The sequence below is a fragment of the Salmo salar genome, chromosome ssa12, assembly GCF_905237065.1.
Source record: "Salmo salar chromosome ssa12, Ssal_v3.1, whole genome shotgun sequence".
In the NCBI taxonomy this organism is placed as follows: domain Eukaryota; kingdom Metazoa; phylum Chordata; class Actinopteri; order Salmoniformes; family Salmonidae; genus Salmo; species Salmo salar.
Window position 1 is genome coordinate 86,209,708 of NC_059453.1, and position 21,932 is coordinate 86,231,639.

The window sequence follows — 21,932 nt, forward strand, 5'->3', positions numbered from 1 at the left end:
AGCAGAGCAGAGTAGAGTAGAGTAGAGTAGGGCAGGGCAGAGTAGAGCAGAGTAGAGCAGAGAAGGGCAGAGTAGAGTAGAGCAGAGAAGGGCAGAGTTGAGTAGAGCAGAGAAGGGCAGAGTAGGGCAGAGTAGAGCAGGGCAGAGTAGAGTAGAGCGGAGAAGAGTAGAGTAGAGCACGGCAGAGTAAAGCAGAGAAGGGCAGAGTAGAGCAGGGCAGAGTAGACCAGAGAAGGGCAGAGTAGAGTAGAACAAAGAAGGGCAGAGTAGATTAGGGCAGAGTAGAGTAGAGTAGAGCAGGGCAGAGTAGAGCAAAGAAGGGCAGAGTAGAGTAGGGCAGAGTAGAGTAGGGCAGAGTAGAGTAGAGTAGGGCAGGGCAGAGTAGAGTAGAGCAGGGCAGAGTAGAGTAGAGCAGGGCAGAGTAGAGCAGAGCAGGTCAGAGTAGAGTAGAGTAGAGTAGGGCAGAGTAGAGCAGAGAAGGGCAGAGTAGAGTAGAGCAGAGAAGGGCAGAGTAGAGTAGAGCAGAGCAGAGTAGAGTAGGGCAGAGTAGAGCAGGGCAGAGTAGAGTAGAGCGGAGAAGAGTAGAGTAGAGCAGGGCAGAGTAGAGCAGAGTAGAGCAGGGCAGAGTAGAGCAGAGAAGGGCAGAGTAGAGTAGAGCAAAGAAGGGCAGAGTAGAGTAGGGCAGAGTAGGGCAGAGTAGAGTAGGGCAGAGTAGGGGTAGAGTAGAGTAGAGTAGAGTAGAGTAGAGTAGAGCATGGCAGAGTAGAGTAGAGTAGAGTAGAGTAGAGCAGGGCAGAGTAGAGTAGAGTAGAGTAGAGTAGAGTAGAGCAGGGAAGAGTAGAGCAGGTCAGAGTCAAATCCTACTCAGAACCTTTCAGTAAAGAGAAAGCTGGATTATCGTTGATATATAAAACATATCCCCACAAAAAACAGTAACTATTTCAAATCTAAAAATAGCAAAACAGACTAATTGTTTAGAAGTATGTTGGGTCAACATTAGAGTCACCCAATAAAAATTGGTCACCGGTCAAAGAGTACATTTATGTTCAGAATATACAAATTCAATTTCCGGTCAAGAAACCAGAGTCTCTTCAGAAAAAAGTTTAATTTACAAAGAGCCAGTGGAAGTTTTACAGTGCAAATTTACACTCAGTAACACTTTGAGGTTCGCAGAACCGCAGTTTTAACAAAAGTGCTAAAATGACAATTATAGGTGTAAATATTATTAAGACTACAGGCAGAGAGAGGCTCATAGAGGCTCTTATGGCATAACAGTTTTTGTAGAAACCGTCCGTATGTGTGTGTGATTTACTGAATATAATCCGACCTGAATTTTCAAAAACCATGTGTTTTCAGTATATGAAGATATATTTAAAGGCCCAGTACAGTCAAAAACATGATTTGCCTGTGTTTTATATATATTTCCACACTATGAGGTTGGAATAATGCTGTGAAATTGTGAAAATGATGATAAAGCCCTTTTAGTGTAAGAGCTGTTTGAATAGACCGCCTGAAATGTCAGCCTTTTTGGTGGGATGGAGTTTTGGCCTGCCTGGTGACATAAGAATGAGAGTTCCAAACCTCTCTGCCAATAACAACTAGTTTTCAGTTTTCCCTTCCACACTCAGTCCAAGCAACATTTTTGCTTGAGAAATGTATCATGCTAAGAAGCTATTTTTGTTTCTTTTTGACAATTTTAATTGAAAACAATCACAGTAAGTTACTTAATTATTTCCCAGAAATTATTTGATATTGAGATAAAAATGGCTGCATTGGAACATTCATAATCATGTCTGTTGAATGAATGGATGGGGTGATGTTTCACTTCTCAGGCCACTCTTATTACTAGTGAGGGCCGAGGATTGTACTTGCATACCGTTTGTTTTCTAAAGAAGATAAATCGTTTTTGTAATTTCAGTGATTTCCCTGAAGAAATGATATGTGGAGCTCAGCTCTGGGAAATGATGGAAAATGTTGCTAAACCATTGTAATGTTCATGCTGCTCTCTCAAATCTCTTCCCCAACACCTCCTTCATACAGTTTCATAAAGACTGCTTGGTCTAACCACATATCTACCGGGTTCAACCTCCATCTCTTTAAGTCCCTTTTTAAATGAACTGAACACAACGGCTAATCGACTTTGTTGACATCATGACATTTAGTACTGCATGTACATGTGGAATGATTCACTGTAAACACTCTCCTCCTCCTCAGTCGTCTGCTTTCTACTTGAACTCTCCAGGCCCTGTCTGGCATTACATACATAGGACATATACATGTAATGTCAGCATCACAGCTTAGAGTTGCTTTCAAAACACTCGACAGCCTACGCTGAATGACTGCATCTCCTGTCTGTGCTGCTAGCTTGTCCTTATGTAACTGTAGGCAACCAGATGGTACACAGCTCTTTCTCTCTCTCTCTCTCTGCCATGTATAATACACTACCCAGGAGGATTGGCTGAAGAGTCACAATGTGCCATCATGTCTGCATGTCTTTTTAAACAGCTCTCACACTAAAAGGGCATTATAATAATTTTCACAACCTCATTAGTGTGGGAATATATATAAAACACAGTTAAATCTAGTTTTTGACTGCACTGGGCCTTTAACCCTATCCTGTGTGTGTAGGTGGATGGTGAAGATGTAACAGAGGTGGTTCGGAACCAAGGAACCATGTGATGAGTAACCTTGCCTGAGACCTGAAGACCTGTGTTAGCTCCCCAAGCTAATACCTAGGCTTTACCTCAGCGGGCTAACAGTCTGGTGGTGTACAGGAGATCCAGGTTTGAACCCAGTCGGTCACACAGGCCACATCCCGATCCCTGAGTGAGGCTGATGGAACAATATTACACTCTGTGTGTATTCATCCAGCCGTCTGACTCTGGGCAGCGAGGTAGAGAAGCACCTGTGGTTGTGTTTAGTGGCAGTTTCACAATGTCATAGATGAAACATTTAGTAGTGCCCATGCAGGATGTGTCACAACTGATAGAAGTACGAGATGAGGGTGGGGAGACACTTGGGTATACAGTAGAATTCAAACATATGAAACAGGGTTGAAGTTTGAAACCATGATGATGCTGTAACAACGAGAGAAATTCAGAGCATTATTATGTCCATATTGAAGTACCGTATATTGTATAGTCCAGGGCACTTATGCACTCATTAGAATCTTATTAACTTTGGTGAACCCATCTATAAGAGAAAGTCCTGCTTGCTCTCACAGTCACAGACAAAAAGGTCTTAGGATTGTCAGACATACAGTTGCCCTGATAATCTCTCTATTGGGAAATAGTGTGGATATTCATCCCTTAGTCTGCCTGTTCTCTGGGAGAAGGAGACAGACAGACACACAAACCTCCTTGTTTCCACCAAAGAGCTCCCAGCCAAATCCCCAACACCTGCCACCACCACAGCATCCTGGAGCAGCGTCAGCATCAGACCCACACAGCCGTGTTGTAGTCAAACAAAGGCAGCATTTTCTCCATTCTGGCCTCCTGTCTCCACTCCTGTCTCCTGTCTATGTAAAGCCCAGAGAACTGGCCCTGGCTCTGGCTCGTGGGATGTCTCTCCTCAGCCAGCTGGGGACATGGCCGTCCCTTACCCTGCTGCCCTACACCTGCCCAGAATGGGAGGTAGAAGCTCCCCTTGGTCTGCTGCTTAGACACTTTCTTGGGCCTCTTAAAGAGCTCGGCCTCCTGGTTCTCAGGGACCATCCAGCCAGGCCTCTCCTTAAGTAGCTTGTCCCTGTCGGGCCTCACACTACGCAGGAACTTCTTGAAGATATTGGTGGTCAGAGAGACCTTCCTGCAGATCTCCTGGGAGCGGCTGAGACGGAGAGGGTGGGCTGGGGAGTCAGGCCTGTCAGTCCAGCCAATCATCTCCTCCTTCTCCAGCTCAGGCAGGTCCAGCCAGTTGCCCACCAGGTCGGCGAAAACGTTGTCCCCCAGCACCAGCGGCTGCCGGTTGCGGCTGCGGCTCATGAGCGAGGAGGTCCAGTCTCTGGAGTCGTCCATGCTGTCCAGGGAGTAGTCGCTGTCCAGCGAGGGGCCTTCCTTGGAGAGGCTGTAGAGAATGCCAGGGAGATCCACTACCTGGCTTGGGTGAGCCGGCTGACGATGCTCTGGAAACACTTGGCAAAGACGTGGGACGCAGTACTCCACCTGTGGGGCGGTGTATCCAGACACTCTGCGGGGGAGAGGCTGGCTCTCACTCTCACTCTCTACTGTCTCCAGGCTGGAGGAAGAGGGCGAGGTGCCCAGGCTGCTCTGGTGCCCCCCCCGGCTCTGCTGCTGCTCCTCGCTGGTTGTCCTGACAAGGGGGGGCCTCAAGGTCTCATCGTGGACAAAGCCAATGGTAGCATTGGGGCTGGGGGTAGGGCCAGGGCATGTGTCCTCTGCTGGTGGTGGGGCCGCCCTTTGGACAGACCCGCCTGAGATGTCTAGCTGCTCCAGCGCTGTCTGCACCTGTAGAAGCTTGAGTTCCTGAAGAGCCCCCATCATGGAGTTCATCTGAGCATGGAGGCCATCTCCTGCCTCCTTCATAGATACCTGTAGGGAGGGAGAGGGAGAGGAGGGAGAAAAAAACAACAGGGAAATGGCTAGTTAGCTTCAGAAAAGGACCCGCAAAACTCATCCATTCAAGCACTTGACCCATAACCCTCTTTCAAACATCGACCATTGTTTTCATTGCCCCTGTACGGTTGAACTTGTTAAATCACAGCACCTCTTAGGACAAATAAATGCACTCAAGGACAAACCAAAATGTACACATGGTACTAACATATGAATTAATTCTTCCTTTAGTGTTGCTACAGTTAATCGCTCTCTGCACTGTTGCTCTTTCTTGTTGTGAGGCCACACATGGTTTGTTCAGTCACGTGACCTGTTTTGAATGATAGGGCCCCCATCTGGCCTGAATATGTGAGAGGACCCTGTCGCCCGGCAGCTGTAGGGAGGAGTAGCACTGGCTGCAGCTCTTTCTCTCTCTCTCTCTGTGCCAGCATCCTGTGGGACTGAGCTTACGTCATGTGACCATGTTGTAACTGTTTCCCCTGCAACCAGCTAATCCCTGAGGCAACAACCTGACCCTATGTCTTGACTTGTTAAAAATGAAGCCATGCACCCTGACTCACTTTGATATGACTGTTATGTCTTTGAAATTAAGAATACACAGAGGCAAATGCAACCTATTAAAAGCAAAGCTGTGTGATCTTACGTCAAATGTAGCTTTACAGAAATAGAAAAAGATTTGCGGATATCCTTTTGAGAATACCATGTTGTATTCGAACATTTGAATAACGCATTGGTATAATGGATAAAATAAGGGATAACATTTCAGTAGTCTGATCAACTATGGGTTTTCACTGAACACAGATCTCTCTGAATAGAGACAGCTTTCACCCTAGAACAACTCCTCTACTTGGGTAATACAATTTGTCCACCATACCAACAATGTAACATTATATGTGTGCACTTACGAGATTGCTCCAACTCACATTAGAATGCAAACATCAAAACAAGTTAGATAAAGTGCTGTTCAATACAATGACTATAGAAAACCTCTGGTCTGTCAATGTTCTTGACACTTTTACAGGGCAGACACATCAACATCCAACTTCATATCAATTAAATATTTCAAATTTAAGGGGCTTTACTGGCATGGAAAACGTATGTTTACATTGCCCAGCATATCTCCCTCCATACGTCCTAGATCATCAATCTATCCATGAGTCTAAGATCCTAATAAATTAACTTACCTTGTTATAACTTTCCCAGAAGTCTTTCCCTTTCTCTTTTCTCCTCTCTGTTGGCTGCTCTGTCAGTCCGTCTCTGCTCCCCTCTCTCTCACCTTTCAAACAGCCCTTCCTGTCAGCCCCTATATGAAGCCAGGGCCAGTCCTGGTAGCCAATCAGCTGTGTGTCTAGATGTTAATCCCTAACTGTGGGGGTGGGTTCACTCAAGCACACATTGATTGACAAAGACCGGGTGAGAGTCAGCAGCAGTGGAAGTGGTTTTAGGGGTAACAGCAGGGTAAGTTCGGGTGTGAAGGTCGTTATGGGGGCCTTGCCATGTGTTTATTTTTTTTAACCTTTATTTAACTAGGCAAGTCAGTTGAAAACAAATTGTTATTTACAATGATGGTCTACCTTGGCCAAACCCTCCCCTAACCCGCACGACGCTGGGCCAATTGTGCGCCGCCCTATGGGACTCCCGATCACGGCCAGTTGTGATTCAGCCCGGGATCGAACCAGGGTCTGCATTGATGCCTCTAGCACTGAGATGCAGTGCCTTAATCCATCTAGACGTGGCGCAGCGGTCTAAATGATTGAAGAACGGGAAGTGGGTGGGTGTCATAAGTCACAAGGTCAGTGGTACTGTATCTGGGTACCATTAGTGCCTAGTGGGAAAGCATTGGATCCTGTTTTACAGTAACTAACACAGTAGCATATGACAGACAGGAGAGTATCACCAGCAGTGATTGAGAGGGGAATATAATAATCTGCAAGTTTGTCCTAGTGTATGACTGTTGTTTTTATGTAACAGCGAGTCAAATGTAACATGTTAATAACATGTTATAATGCTTCATATGTAAAGAGCCCTCATGAATCATATTGAAAATACTTTTTCATATTGAAAGAGTAACTCAAGATAATCTGCATGAAAAATAATCTGTTGAATTTTGAAATTTGTCTGCTTTCAACCGTTGCAAGAGCCACTGCACTGACAAACCCTAAACTAGCCTTTCAGTTCTGCATATCAAACAAAGATCATTAGGCATTAAGAAGCACTTGAAAAGGTCTCATAGAAGATGTCATTTTATTCCATACGCAGCTCAGCTGACATTTCCACCGAAAATGAAAAGTAACATCAGTAGGCCTACTCTGAAGCATATGGATAGATAGTGGAATAGCTCAGGGTATGAATAACATTGGCAAAGGTCATATAATAAGCCTATCTATGCATATGCTGGAGACAAAGGAGTCTTTGTTCCTGAGTAGCCATTATAGAAGGAGAAGGTAATTGGAACAATGAGGTCATCTCTGTGTTCTCCTGCGGTTCTCTGTGGTTCTAGGCGCTAACACCTATGGTTGACTTCATTAGGTATAATTAGCTGGAGTCTTTAGAAGCTGGGGAACAGACTGGATAGAACTACGGTTTACTTCAAACCACATCAAAGTTCAACCAGCATTACCACATGATGCACACTTTCCCAAATACTGACATCTCCATTAAACAACATGTGGCTTTTTCAAAAACATTACACCAGAATGATTCAAAAGACTACGTCACAAGGTATAGAAGTTAGCCTTCTACAGCTTCACTACAACCCCTGTTTGGAGATGCTACTATTCATCCTATTCTCATGGAATCTAGCTGGCTAACTTGTTCATGCATGCCATTTTTTAATGCCTTGCTTACTGCTCACATGCAACCCTTCTCCGTGTCCCCAAATACACGCATTCCCTCCAGTTATCAAAAAGCACACGTGGTTTACTCCATCTTGACTCTCTGGCTCTGTTAAATGATTGATCATGTGCCCTGCGGAGCAGTCCTATTGTTGGCCTCACTGTGCCATCTAAGGCACTTGCTCTGCCAGCGCATGGCCACAAAACTTTTAACCCAAATATGTCAGACGTTTCCAGGATTTTATTTTAACTAGGCAAGTCAGTTAAGAACAAATTCTTATTTTCAATGACAGCCTAGGAACAGTGGGTTAAATGCCTTGTTCAGGGGCAGAACACCAGATTTTTACCTTGTCAGCTCAGGGATTTGATCTTGCAACCTTTCGGTTACTAGTCCAACACTCTAACCACTAGGCTACTCGCCACCCCAAATCATAGCCTATAGCTGGCATCAGATTTTTGCTGGATGAGACTGAGTGAGTGACTGCCCCCCCACCCCCCAGGGCAGTGTACTGTACCACCCCAGATGTTTACTGTAATGTGTTGCAGAGATGTCTTGAGTCAGTGGCTCATAGAATACTGCTGCTATTCGCCTCCCTCTCATATTAACTGGAACAGACAGGCGCTGCTCCACATCCTCCAGGTCTAAATCTCAGAAAATGGGGAGGAAAACTGTGAATCAGGAGCTTCAGGGCATGAAACATTGTGTGGTACCATTAACTTAAGCAATGTCTCAAATACTGAAGCTAAGTCAGCAGCTTTCAGCAACGTTAGTGTGTTAGCATTACTTCAGCAGTGTGATATGTTACTGTCTACCTGTAACTGTCGGCTGTAAGGGTTTGGGGAATGACTGATAATGTATTGAGAAGTAAGAGTGCAGGTTAAAGGCAATCCAGCCATCCTCACACACAAACTAAAGCTAATTGTCAATGATGAACTCAATGTGCTCAAACTCTGGGAATAATCGCTGCCAGTCTTGAATTAATGTTGGATGATTAGCCATTAAAGGCCCAGCGCAGTACAATTTATGTTTTCCTGTGTTTTATATCATATTGTAAAACAGCTTATGAAACTAACACTGTAAATGTGTGGAAAAAAATTTAGCACTGTTATTTCCTGATAGTTGCTGGTTCAACCTGGACTCAGGGGTAGACGTCAAATAGTGAACACTCAAATGAGTATGATATGTTAGGTTTGGTATGGTACGTATCAATTTGTGGATATCCATCATCCACTTCGTATGATATGCTAGGAATTACAATTCGTATGATACAATATGTTAAGAATTTGAAATACGGATGATATGTTACGAATTCCAATTTATTGTGGCTAACGTTAGCTAGGTGAGCTAGGGGTTAAGGTTAGGAGTTAGGTTAAATGGTTAAGGTTAGTGTTAGGTTTAGCTAACATGCTAAGTAGTTGCAAAGTGGCTAAAAAGTAGTAAGTAGTTGCAAAGTTGCTAATTAGCTACATTTGTCAGTGATGAGATTCAAACACGTAAACTTTGGATATACGTTCGTGTTTTTCCCTTTTGTTTTTGCCTTCAGTAACCTTCTCTCTTATGTAACCAAACGTAACATCATATTTATTTGAGCGTCCTGGATTTTCGTTTACTATTTTACGTCTAGTCTATGAGACCAGCCTGGCTGGTTGAAAATACAATCTACACAGGACCTTCTACTCAGTAGGTTTGCATGGGTGGGAGTTTTGGTAAATTGGTTAATAGACCAATAACAAAGAGAGTTCCAAACCTCTCTGCCAATAATAGCTAGTTTTCAGTTTTCCCATCCCACTCAGACCACTCCCAGACAGTCCGAGCTAAATTCTTGCTTGAGAAATAGTTTTTTTCCCAAAACCTATTTTGCCCATTTTAATGGAAATCGATTACAGTAAGGTACTTAATTGTTACCCAGAAATGATTTGATATTGATATAAAACTGCTGCATTGGGCCTTTAAAAGTTAAGGTGATGATGTCAGTGCTTTTTTCTTCAAATTCATATCAAACTCTTCGCTAAAAGCAGGAAAGGAGTGTTCAGTTAACACACACTAGTCATTGAAAATGCATGAATGTGAATTAAATCCAACCCAGCATAAATAAACAAACACTATATTGCGCTCAGTTGAGATTAGGGTCTGTGCTCTTACGTGTTTTCTCATTCAGTTAAGGGGAAAATAAATGCGAGCAAACCTGACACATTTGGAATGGGTAAATCCGGCTCCCTGTATGTGTGGCTGTTCGCAGAACCCTCATTGACATGGTTGAACTGGATTCAGTGAAACAAACCAACACACAAAAACACGTCTTTAAGTGGCAGTTCATTGTAATAAGGGACAGTCAACTAAACACCCTTATTTAATGTCATGAACGTAAAGAGAGCCATTCAGAGTTGTTGACCAGAGGCAGGGGAAATGGGAGGCCAAGGCCAGCTTATCAAACCCTGGGCTATTAGAGAGGGCATTATCCCACACACACGCACATGCACGCACACACGCACACACAAACATCCCCACAACCCCCCACACACCTCTCATTGAGTATGAATGGTAGGCTGTGTTGGTCAGGAGCAGTAATAGAATCTGTGTTGGGTGCATACAGGCCATGCCTCTATACTAGAGATGGTCAATATGGACAAAAATACAATTGACATAATAACGATAAATAGTTTATAAGATGAATGTGCATCACCGTTTTTTTATTACCCTTTAAACTACTACTACTAGTTTGATTGTTGTAGCCATGTTATAGAGCAGAGCACTGTTGTGGGGTGAGCCGCTGCACTGTGCTGACCATAGAGCAGAGCCCTGTTGTGGGGTGAGCCGCTGCACTGTGCTGACCATAGAGCAGAGCCCTGTTGTGGGGTGAGCCGCTGCACTGTGCTGACCATAGAGCAGAGCCCTGTTGTGGGGTGAGCCAGACCAGGCCTCCTGGGGCATCTAACACTGGGAGGTGGTCTAATGGGCAGTTTCCTGGCCTGAGTGAAGCTGGAGAGATTACCAAGCTACTTCTTTGGAAGAACCGTTTTGGAGACGGTTGGTGATCCAATCTGGAGCCTTGGCTCACAATGACCAACAGCAGAACAGAAAGTCTGTACATGCTGTGTGCTGTTCAAGTGAGCATTAGTTTACTATCCAAACAAAATGCATAATAATAACAATATCAAATGTTACTGCATCATTGTACTGCAAACGGTTGAGATAAAGTCATTACAATTATCTATTTTTTTTTAACCTTTATTTAACTAGGCAAGTCAGTTAAGAAAAAAATATTATTTACAATGATGGCCTACCGCGGAACAGTGGGTTAATTGCCTCGTTCAGGGGCAGAACGACTGATTTTTAACTTGTATGCTCGGGGATTCAATCCAGCAACCTTTCGGGCACTGGCCCAATGCTCTAACCATTAGGCTACCTGCTGCCCCAATAACCATGAAATGAATTAGGTCTTGAGCAACTTGCTTACGTTTTCTGTTGAAGAATTTACTTTCACTGTAAATCACGTTCATCAGATCTCTGTGCAGATTGGAGTGGCATAAATACATTAGTCCTTGTGGGAGGTTATCAGCGATCTCTGAAACACAATGATCACATCATGCAGCTGCCAATGTGACCTCGGCCAATTTTAGCAGAGGGGAAGGAAGGGCTGGCTGGAGAATGGAACCACAGGAGAGGCTCCAAACAAACGAACAAGAGACCACTGCTCCGACTCAGAGCCATACCACTACCAGCCCAACGCCCTCGAGGTAACAAAGAATAAACAAACTGTGAGCACAGTAGCTTGGCTAACCACCTCAGGACATAACCGCATTACCAGAGTTTTTCTCTCAGAAGTTCCATGACCTTCACTCACACCCTCCTTTGAATAGAATTCCAAATTGACAGCCATTTAGTTAAAATGTTGTGAAGTGAATAACAGCTATAGAAGAACCATGAAATAAAAAATGTGTGTTAGTATCGATATCAAAAGCTGTGATATCCTTTAGTCTCAGAGATAACAGCACCATGCAAGTGTTCAACTGCCATTTAGAAGATACTCAGGGGAACATCGAAATGGACTGAGTCTTTGTGTGACTCATGATGAATCATCGTCGCTTAGCAACATTGTATTGTTATAAAGTGAAGAATTTGTTTTGCCATGCAGGACTTCCATATGAAAGGAAATGTAAGTAAAGAGTCAAGGTTAGGAGATCTATCAGGTATGTTTCCAGCAGTCAGCACAGGTTTAAATAGTCCCAGATATACGGGCGGCTGGTAGCCTAGCGGTTAGAGCGTTGGGACAGCAACCTTGTTCGAATCCCTGAGCTGGCAGGTTGGAAAAATCTGCTGTTCTGCCCTTGAGCAAGGCAGTTAACCCTCTCAACAACTGTGCCGATGATGTCGATTAAGGCATCCCCCTGCACCTCTCTGATTCAGAGGGGTTGGGTTAATTGCATTCAGTTGTGCAATTGACTAGGTATCAAATTAAATCAAACTTTATTTGTCACATGCGCCGAATACAACAAGTGTAGACTTTACTGTGAAATTCTTACTTACAAGCACTTAACCAACAGTGCAGTTCAAGAAGAAGAAAATATTTACCAAGTACGCTAAAATAAAAACTAATAATAAAAAGTAACACAATAAGAATAACAATAACGAGGCTATATACAGGGGGCACCGGTACCGAGTCAGTGTGCAGGGGTACAGGCTAGTTGAGGTAATCTGTACATGTAGGTGGGGGCGAAGTGACTATGCATAGGTAACAAACAAACAGCAAGTAGCAGCAGTGTACAAAAGGGGGGAGGGTCAATGTAAATTGTCCGGTGGCGATTTTTATGAATTGTTCAGCAGTCTAACGGCTTGGGGGTAGAAGCTGTTGAGGAGCCTTTTGGTCCTAGACTTTGGCGTTCCGGTACCGCTTTCTGTGCGGTAGCAGAGAAAACAGTCTATAACTTGGGTGACTGGAGTCCTGGATGGCAGGAAGCTTGGCCCCAGTGATGTACTGGGCCGTACGCACTACCCTCTGTAGCACCTCACGGTCAGATGCCGAGCAGTTGCCGTACCAGGCGGTGATGCAACCGGTCAGGATGCTCTCGATGGTACAGCTGTAGAACCTTTTGAGGATCTGGGGACCCATGCCAAATCTTTTCAGTCTCCTGAGGGGGAAAAGGTTTTGTCGTGCCCTCTTCACGACTGAATTGGTATGTTAGGACCATGATAGTTCGTTGGTGATGTGGACACTAAGGAACTTGAAACTCTCGACCCGTTCCACTACAGCCCCGTCGATGTTAATGGGGGCCTGTTCGGCCCGCCTTTTCCTGTAGTCCACAATCAGCTCCTTTGTCTTGCTCACATTGAGGGAGAGGTTGTTGTGCTGGCACCACACTGCCAGTTCTCTGACCTCCTCTCTATAGGCCGTCTCATCGTTGTCGGTGATCAGGCCTACCACTGATGTGTCATCAGCAAACTTAATGATGGTGTTGGAGTCGTGTTTGGCCACTCAGTCATGGGTGAACAGGGAATACAGGAGAGGACTAAGTACACACCCCTGAGGGGCCCCAGTGTTGAGGATCAGCGTGGCAGATCCTTGTCCCCTTTCAAAGTCCACTGTTCAGCTTGACACCACACTTTCCCACACATAGTGCTGCACTACCTACAAGCTATGGCGGGTGGATCACAGGGTCAAGTCAAGGTCTGTTGCAGATGTTGGTCATTTTCTTGACATTACAGAGACCCCAGATGATAAAACAGTCCATAACATGAGCCATAACATCCACATGTACAATAAGATGACTGTAGACTTGGATCATCATGCTAATCTACTGCCCCTATTCTGTAGCCCTTATACACACCCTTGCTTTTTCCCTTCACTGGCATAATGGTACAGTGTAACTCTGTGCCATGGGTGTTCAGGGGAACCAGGAATGGGCAGACACAGACAGACATGTGTCAACATTGGCATGGGCAACACAAGCGAATTCAGTGCAGACAACCCAGAAGCTACAGAAGCTTAATGTTGCAGACCTTGCATGCCTTGCCCTGGCCATGTGGGTTAAGTTTAAATGAACATCCTTCACAGTTTAAAAGGAGTTTGAAGAGAGTGTATAGCCTATACATGCCTCAGTGGTTAGGAATATGAATATAAGAAAATTAAAAGAAGCAGCAGTTGAATATGAAAAGAAAAGACAGCAGGAAGCTTGACCATTCATTATACTGTACCATTTCTTCCCGTTCATGGCGCCCAGACGCATGCACAACGGTCTGGAAAAGGTACATGATATGATGTTCGCACTGAGCTATTTGATTTGCTTGAGTAAATCATTTATAAACGGAGTCAATTGCACCGTGCCTTATTATGCAACCTCCCCACCGTGCAAAATCTGGTTGAAACAGCGTTATTTCCACGTCATTTCAACAAAATAATGAAATGTGATGACGTTGAATCAACGTGGAAAAGTGATTGGATTTGCAAAAAGTCATCAACGTTAGTCTTTTCTTTTACACAACTTTGAACCTAAAGCCAATGACATAGTGACATTTGTTGTTGATTTCACGTTAGTTGACAATTCATCCAAAAAACGAAACGTTGAAATGTCTGTGCCCAGTGGGTTAGCTGTGTAACAATAACGAAATATTATAATGTATATTTTAGCTGCTGTTTACTCTTTTGTGACCCAGTTGCATTTTAACTTGCAAAAATCTGAATGCAAAATCTGAATGCATATACTTAAATTGTATATCAGAACCGTATTTACAGTAAAACCCCAAAAAACATACATTGTATACTATAACATGCAGAAAACTCAAATAAGACAACATACCAGTTCCTGCTTCAGACGTCTTAAGCAAGTATCCATATTTTTTTTGCTCTGACTTGGGAAGCTGTCGTTTTAATTTTGTAGATGTAAGCTTTTTCAACTACAATACTTGCTTGCTCTTTCAAGCATGTCTCTAACAAATGTCACTCACGTAGTATAGGCCATTAAATTGTGAACAGATTTTTTAAAACTTTGATAAAGAGACGACTATCGTCCTGACGATGGAACGCTGCAAAGACGCTGATCTTGTTGGAGAATCCGCGCGTCTTGTCATGTGGATTCCACAGGTATGAACTCTAAAATCTGTCACTCTTTGTATATTTAAGCCTACTCCAAAAAGTATTGTTAAATCCAAAGCATGCTTTCTTTAGGTTTGCACGGCTGCCTGTCGATATCTCTGACTTGTCATCCCATGCCTTGCTTACAGTGTGCAACCTATAATTTTCTCATTCATGAGAAGCGCTTCGGTTGATCATCCAATGAGGTTGCGATTTTCTCTATCGCACAGTGCTGACGTTGTTAGAGCCGTAATTAAAAAGGCATGTATTTGCAATAGAGTTCAGGTTATGCGTTATGTCCTTGTGGTATTGAAATGAATCAATCTACATTTAGTTGAAAATATATAGTAGGTCTATATGTTGACAGTGTTTTAAACTAGATAAAATACACATTTGAATGAACTACAGTAGCAATTTCACTGGTGTGAAGACACCTGTTCATTTGAAATTATTTAAATGTAATTGAAATGGAATGCAAGGCCCCGGCGTTTGACACACAGATGATGATTGGTTGAAAGCGAGTTGTGTTATGCATGACATTGGTGCGACAAGCATAATTCACATGATCAGTTCCACATGTGGAGAAGCAGACCCATGAGCCACAGCTGCCCTCATTTTTTTGTGGCCACCACCCCCATCAAAGTTGCCCATCCCGGACATAGACTATAAAAATCTGCAAAATGGTTTTACTCAGAGGAAGTGTTGAGGGAAGTGACTGCTAACAAGAGCAGTGCATAGGTTATCTCAGGAGGGCAGAACATTGTCACCCTCACAGCAAGGAAGCACCTGAGTGACAGTCCTTTGTTGTGTGATACCTGACCCGGATACAATACTAACTCAGTGGAAGAAGGAAGGGGTTGAACCTGACCTGCACTCCATTCATAAGTCTTCCGCTCTTGCACAAGTGACATGCCTCTTGTATTGCAGACAGAGAAACTTGGACCAGAATTCAGAAATGGAACTGGGAGTGGGAGCTCCAGAGCTCCTGGTGTATGACCTGATTCCATCTAAATACTATTATCATCTTGGTTTTCGTATCTGCCTCGCTGGGCTTTCCCAGGTGGATGTGAGAGAAGGAAGTCGCTCCGACTCCAACTCCAAAAGCAAGGAAATGGGCAGGATGTATGAAATAATTATCTAAAACATCAGTGTACATTAGGGAGAGAGAGGCTTCTGCCTTCAACCCACTATCTCCTAAAACACCAGTGTACTTTAGGGAGAGAGGCTTCTGCCTTCAACCCACTGTCTCCTAAAACACCAGTGTACATTAGGGAGAGAGGCTTCTGCCTTCAACCCGCTGTCTCCTAAAACATCAGTGTACTTCAGGGAGAGAGAGGCTTCTGCCTTCAACCCGCTATCTCCTAAAACATCAGTGTACTTTAGGGAGAGAGAGGCTTCTGCTTTCAACCCGCTGTCTCCTAAAACATCAGTGTACTTTAGGGAGAGAGAGGCTTCTGCCTTCAACCCGCTATCTCCTAAAACATCAGTGTACTTTAGGGAGAGAGAGGCTTCTGCTTTCAACCCGCTGTCTCCTAAAACATCAGTGTACTTTAGGGAGAGAGAGGCTTCTGCCTTCAACCCCCTGTCTCCTAAAACATCAGTGTACTTTAGGGAGAGAGAGGCTTCTGCCTTCAAACCGCTGTCTCCTAAAACATCAGTGTACTTTAGGGAGAGAGAGGCTTCTGCCTTCAAACCGCTGTCTCCTAAAACATCAGTGTACTTTAGGGAGAGAGAGGCTTCTGCTTTCAACCCGCTGTCTCCTAAAACATCAGTGTACTTTAGGGAGAGAGAGGCTTCTGCTTTCAACCCGCTGTCTCCTAAAACACCAGTGTACTTTAGGGAGAGAGGCTTCTGCCTTCAACCCGCTGTCTCCTAAAACATCAGTGTACTTTAGGGAGAGAGAGGCTTCTGCTTTCAACCCGCTGTCTCCTAAAACATCAGTGTACTTTAGGGAGAGAGGCTTCTACCTTCAACCCGCTATCTCCTAAAACATCAGTGTACTTTAGGGAGAGAGAGGCTTCTGCCTTCAAACCGCTGTCTCCTAAAACATCAGTGTACTTTAGGGAGAGAGAGGCTTCTGCTTTCAACCCGCTGTCTCCTAAAACATCAGTGTACTTTAGGGAGAGAGAGGCTTCTGCCTTCAACCCGCTATCTCCTAAAACATCAGTGTACTTTAGGGAGAGAGAGGCTTCTGCCTTCAAACCGCTGTCTCCTAAAACATCAGTGTACTTTAGGGAGAGAGAGGCTTCTGCCTTCAATCCGCTGTCTCCTAAAACATCAGTGTACTTTAGGGAGAGAGAGGCTTCTGCTTTCAACCCGCTGTCTCCTAAAACATCAGTGTACTTTAGGGAGAGAGGCTTCTGCCTTCAACCCGCTGTCTCCTAAAACATCAGTGTACTTTAGGGAGAGAGAGGCTTCTGCCTTCAACCCGCTGTCTCCTAAAACATCAGTGTACTTTAGGGAGAGAGAGGCTTCTGCCTTCAACCCGCTGTCTCCTAAAACATCAGTGTACTTTAGGGAGAGAGGCTTCTGCCTTCAACCCGCTGTCTCCTAAAACATCAGTGTACTTTAGGGAGAGAGGCTTCTGCCTTCAACCCGCTATCTCCTAAAACATCAGTGTACATTAGGGAGAGAGGCTTCTGCCTTCAACCCGCTGTCTCCTAAAACATCAGTGTACTTTAGGGAGAGAGAGGCTTCTGCCTTCAACCCGCTGTCTCCTAAAACATCAGTGTACTTTAGGGAGAGAGGCTTCTGCCTTCAACCCGCTGTCTCCTAAAACATCAGTGTACATTAGGGAGAGAGAGGCTTCTGCCTTCAACCCGCTGTCTCCTAAAACATCAGTGTACTTTAGGGAGAGAGGCTTCTGCCTTCAAGCCGCTGTCTCCTAAAACATCAGTGTACTTTAGGGGAGAGAGGCTTCTGCCTTCAAACCGCTGTCTCCTAAAACATCAGTGTACATTAGGGAGAGAGGGGCTTCTGCTTTCAACCCGCTGTCTCCTAAAACATAAGTGTACTTTAGGGAGAGAGAGGCTTCTGCCTTCAACCTGCTGTTTCCTTTTATTAGCCAGCTTGATTTCACACCATTATGGTATTATAATAAAGAGAAATCACCATTATTATTATGTTAGAGAGATCACTGCTGTTGTTATGGTGTTATGCTAGAGAGATCACAGTTGTTGTTATTTTAGAGAGATCACAGTTGTTGTTATTTTAGAGAGATCACAGTTGTTGTTATGGTGTTATGCTAGAGAGAATACCGTTGTTAATATGGTATTATGTTAGAGAGAGAGAGAGAGAGAGAGAGAGAGAGATAGAGATAGAGAGATCCCCATTGTTAATATGGTATTATGCTAGAGAGAGAGATCACCATTGTTAATATGGTATTATGCTAGAGTGAGAGAGAGAGAGAGAGAGAGAGAGAGAGAGAGAGAGATCACTATTGTTAATATGGTATTATGCTAGAGAGAGAGATCACTGTTGTTAATATGGTATTATGCTAGAGAGAGAGAGAGAGAGATCACTGTTGTTAATATGGTATTATGCTAGAGAGAGAGAGAGAGAGAGAGAGAGAGAGAGAGAGAGAGAGAGAGAGAGATCACTGTTGTTAATATGGTATTATGCTAGAGAGAGAGAGATCACCATTGTTAATATGGTATTATGCTAGAGAGAGAGCGAGAGAGAGAGAGATCATTGTTGTTAATATGGTATTATGCTAGAGAGAGAGAGAGAGAGCGAGATCACCGTTGTTAATATGGTATTATGCTAGAGAGAGAGAGATCACCATTGTTAATATGGTATTATGCTAGAGACAGAGAGATCACCGTTGTTAATATGGTATTATGCTAGAGAGAGCGAGATCACCGTTGTTAATATGCTATTATGCTAGAGAGAGAGAGAGAGAGAGAGAGATCACTGTTGTTAATATGGTATTATGCTAGAGAGAGAGAGAGAGAGAGAGAGAGATCACTGTTGTTAATATGGTATTATGCTAGAGAGAGAGAGAGAGAGAGAGAGATCACCGTTGTTAATATGGTATTATGCTAGAGAGAGAGAGATCACTGTTGTTAATATGGTATTATGCTAGAGAGAGAGAGATCACTATTGTTAATATGGTATTATGCTAGAGAGAGAGAGAGAGAGAGAGATCACTGTTGTTAATATGGTATTATGCTAGAGAGAGAGATCACCGTTGTTAATATGGTATTATGCTAGAGAGGAGAGAGAGAGAGAGAGATCACTGTTGTTAATATGGTATTATGCTAGAGAGAGAGATCACTGTTGTTAATATGGTATTATGCTAGAGAGAGAGAGAGAGAGAGAGAGATCACTGTTGTTAATATGGTATTATGCTAGAGAGAGAGAGATCACTGTTGTTAATATGGTATTATGCTAGAGAGAGAGAGAGAGAGAGAGATCACTATTGTTAATATGGTATTATGCTAGAGAGAGAGAGAGAGAGAGATCACCGTTGTTAATATGGTATTATGCTAGAGAGAGAGAAGAGAGAGAGAGAGAGAGAGAGAGAGAGAGAGATCACTGTTGTTAATATGGTATTATGCTAGAGAGAGAGAGACAGAGAGATCACCGTTGTTAATATGGTATTATGCTAGAGAGAGAGAGATCACCGTTGTTAATATGGTATTATGCTAGAGAGAGAGAGAGAGATCACTGTTGTTAATATGGTATTATGCTAGAGAGAGAGAGATCACCATTGTTAATATGGTATTATGCTAGAGAGGGAGAGAGAGAGAGAGATCACTGTTGTTAATATGGTGTTATGCTAGAGAGAGAGATCACCGTTGTTAATATGGTATTATGCTAGAGAGAGAGAGAGAGAGAGAGAGATCACTGTTGTTAATATGGTATTATGCTAGAGAGAGAGAGATCACCATTGTTAATATGGTATTATGCTAGAGAGGGAGAGAGAGAGAGAGAGATCACTGTTGTTAATATGGTATTATGCTAGAGAGAGAGATCACTGTTGTTAATATGGTATTATGCTAGAGAGAGAGATCACCATTGTTAATATGAGTAGCCTCGTTTCACTGCCAAAAATAAAATTAAACCATCTAGTGTTCCGCAAAATAACACAATGTCAAATACAGGTAGCCTAGTCAAATAATTAACATCCAATCACATTAAGCGTTTCTCTCTCGTGGGAATTCCACTAATGGTTCGTATGTAGCCAAACGTAGCTGCTGCTGATGTTGGTATCTGTACTGATGGCGCAAAAGCCATGACAGGGAGACATAGCGGAGCAGTAACGCGCGTGCAAGCAGTTGCTCCCGACGCCACTTGGGTACACTGCAGCATCCACCGAGAGGCTCTTGCTGCCAAAGGAATGCCTGACAGCTTGAAAGACGTTTTGTACACTACAGTGAAAATGGTTAACTTTGTCAAAGCAAGGCTCCTGAACTCTCCTGTATTTTCTGCACTATGCAATTAATTGGGCAGCGACCATGTAACGTTTTTACAACATACATACACATAAAAAGTGTGCTGGTTGTCAAGGGGCAAAATATTGACATGTTTTTTTAAATTGAGAGACCAGCTTAAAGTTTTCTTTACTGACCATCATTTTCACTTGTCTGACCACTTGCATGATGACGACTTTCTCACATGACTGGCCTATCTGGGTGACTCGCCTGAATGATCTTAATCTAGAATTACTAGAACTCTCCGCAACTATATTCAATGTGCGGGACAAAATTGAGGCTATGATTAAGAAGTTGGAGCGCTTCTCTGTCTGCATTAACCCTTTCACGCCCTGCCTCCAGTCCACTTATCGATATCTGAACAAGAGAGCCTCATCAAAATTGCAACAAGCGGTTCTGTGAACATTTTATTTAATCAGAAGCCACTGCCAGATTTCTAGATTGGGCTGCGCTCTGAGTATTCTGCCTTGTCAAATCGCGCTGTTAAGACACTGATGCCCTTTGCAACCACGTAGCTATGTGAGAGTGGATTCTCGGCCCTCACTAGCATGAAAACTAAATACAGGCACAGAATGCTTATGGAAAATGATTTAAGACTGAGACTCTCTCCAATACAACCCAACATTGCAGAGTTATGTGCATCCTTTCAAGCACACCCTTCTCATTAACCTGTGGTGAGTTATTCACCATTTTCAATGAACAAATAAGGTTTTATATGTAAGATGGTTAAATAAAGAGCAAAATTATTGATTATTATTATATTATTATTTATTCCCTGGTCCTATAAGCTCTTTGTCACTTCCCATGAGCCGGGTTGTGACAAAAACTCACACTCATTCTTCTGTTTAATAAATGTATCGTATAGTGTGTGTGTGGCAGGCTTACAATGATGGCAAAAAACAACATTTGAGAGTGTTGTACAGTCGGTCTTCTTGTTGCATGTTGCATTCATTCCGATGCAACGAGAAGCTCTGTTACTGTTGTAAAGGTATTCAGAGTGTCTTGCCTCCTGCCATAGTGTAATGGGATGCATGTCACATATGACAACCTTACTTTCTTTTAGTAAAGAATGTGAACACATGCGTGACCCTGACCTGCAGCTGCCCGCCTGTATGTTCCCACTTCCCCCAGCAGTCTCCAGGACTAAGATGTCTGAGGAAACGTGTCCAGCGCCAGACCACACAACAACTGTTCTCCATCCTTCATTCATTGTCCCATTGCAGAGGCAAAGAACATACTTTTAGATAGTGGTTATTGAGTTAAGTACTGAGCAGTGCATCTTGTCTTCAGTTTCTGGTCAACCACCTGCTTCACACCCAATTCCATGTACTATTGTTTATGTTGGAGTGAGTGCTCACCCAGTGCGAGCAAAATTGTCCCAATGCGCCATCATTGTCTTGCACAGTTTCTCCTCATCATCGTCGACTGTCCCTGTAACTCTCATGATGGGATTAAGGGAGAAGATAGGGACTGATCGGATGTTACCTTGTTTTGAAGTTAATATGATCTCCACAAGCTGCCTTCTAAAATGTAGCAACGCTGGCTCAATGGTTGAAGACAGGCCTAACCTGACCCCTTGTGGCTGTCATTGGAATAACTTACAGTAATATCAGAGGGCTATATGATTCTCATTGCACTATTTTACATTGACGCTAAAGTGTAACCGTTTCAACCATGAATTTCATCATTTGAACCACCAAGAAGAAATGCACTTGTAAAATAACCTTATATGCCTCTGCTAGTAATAACTTTTAATCATTACCTCTGAACTTGTGGTGCTCACCAACTCCTCTTCACTTTTCTCTCTCATATACTTAGCAAGCTGCTCAGTAGTTGTGTGGTCCCACCAAAGATGATTGATAAATGAAGATGTCTTACTCAGGCCATTTACCATTGAAAGAAATGGTCACAATTCCACTCTACTTATGGGGTGGCTCTACCATTGACACCAATGCGATAGCAGCTGGATCTGGTCTACTTAGTTCATTGACTGTATATGAATCAGAAAAAATTAGGGAGTGG

The 21,932-nt window shown here is 43.5% G+C and overlaps 1 protein-coding gene across 1 annotated transcript; it reads right to left on the minus strand.

Annotated features, from left to right (window-relative positions):
* Nucleotides 1–1,086: 1,086 nt before the first annotated feature.
* On the minus strand, nt 1,087–10,337 carry LOC106566051 (PAK4-inhibitor INKA2). The gene is made up of 3 exons (XM_045692142.1): nt 10,286–10,337; nt 5,756–5,919; nt 1,087–4,547 (listed from the first exon to the last, which is right to left on the minus strand). Exons 1-3 carry the CDS (start codon nt 10,335–10,337, stop codon nt 3,435–3,437), a joined length of 1,329 nt encoding a protein of 442 aa, XP_045548098.1. The 3' UTR covers nt 1,087–3,434.
* Between the last annotated feature and the right edge of the window lie 11,595 nt (nt 10,338–21,932).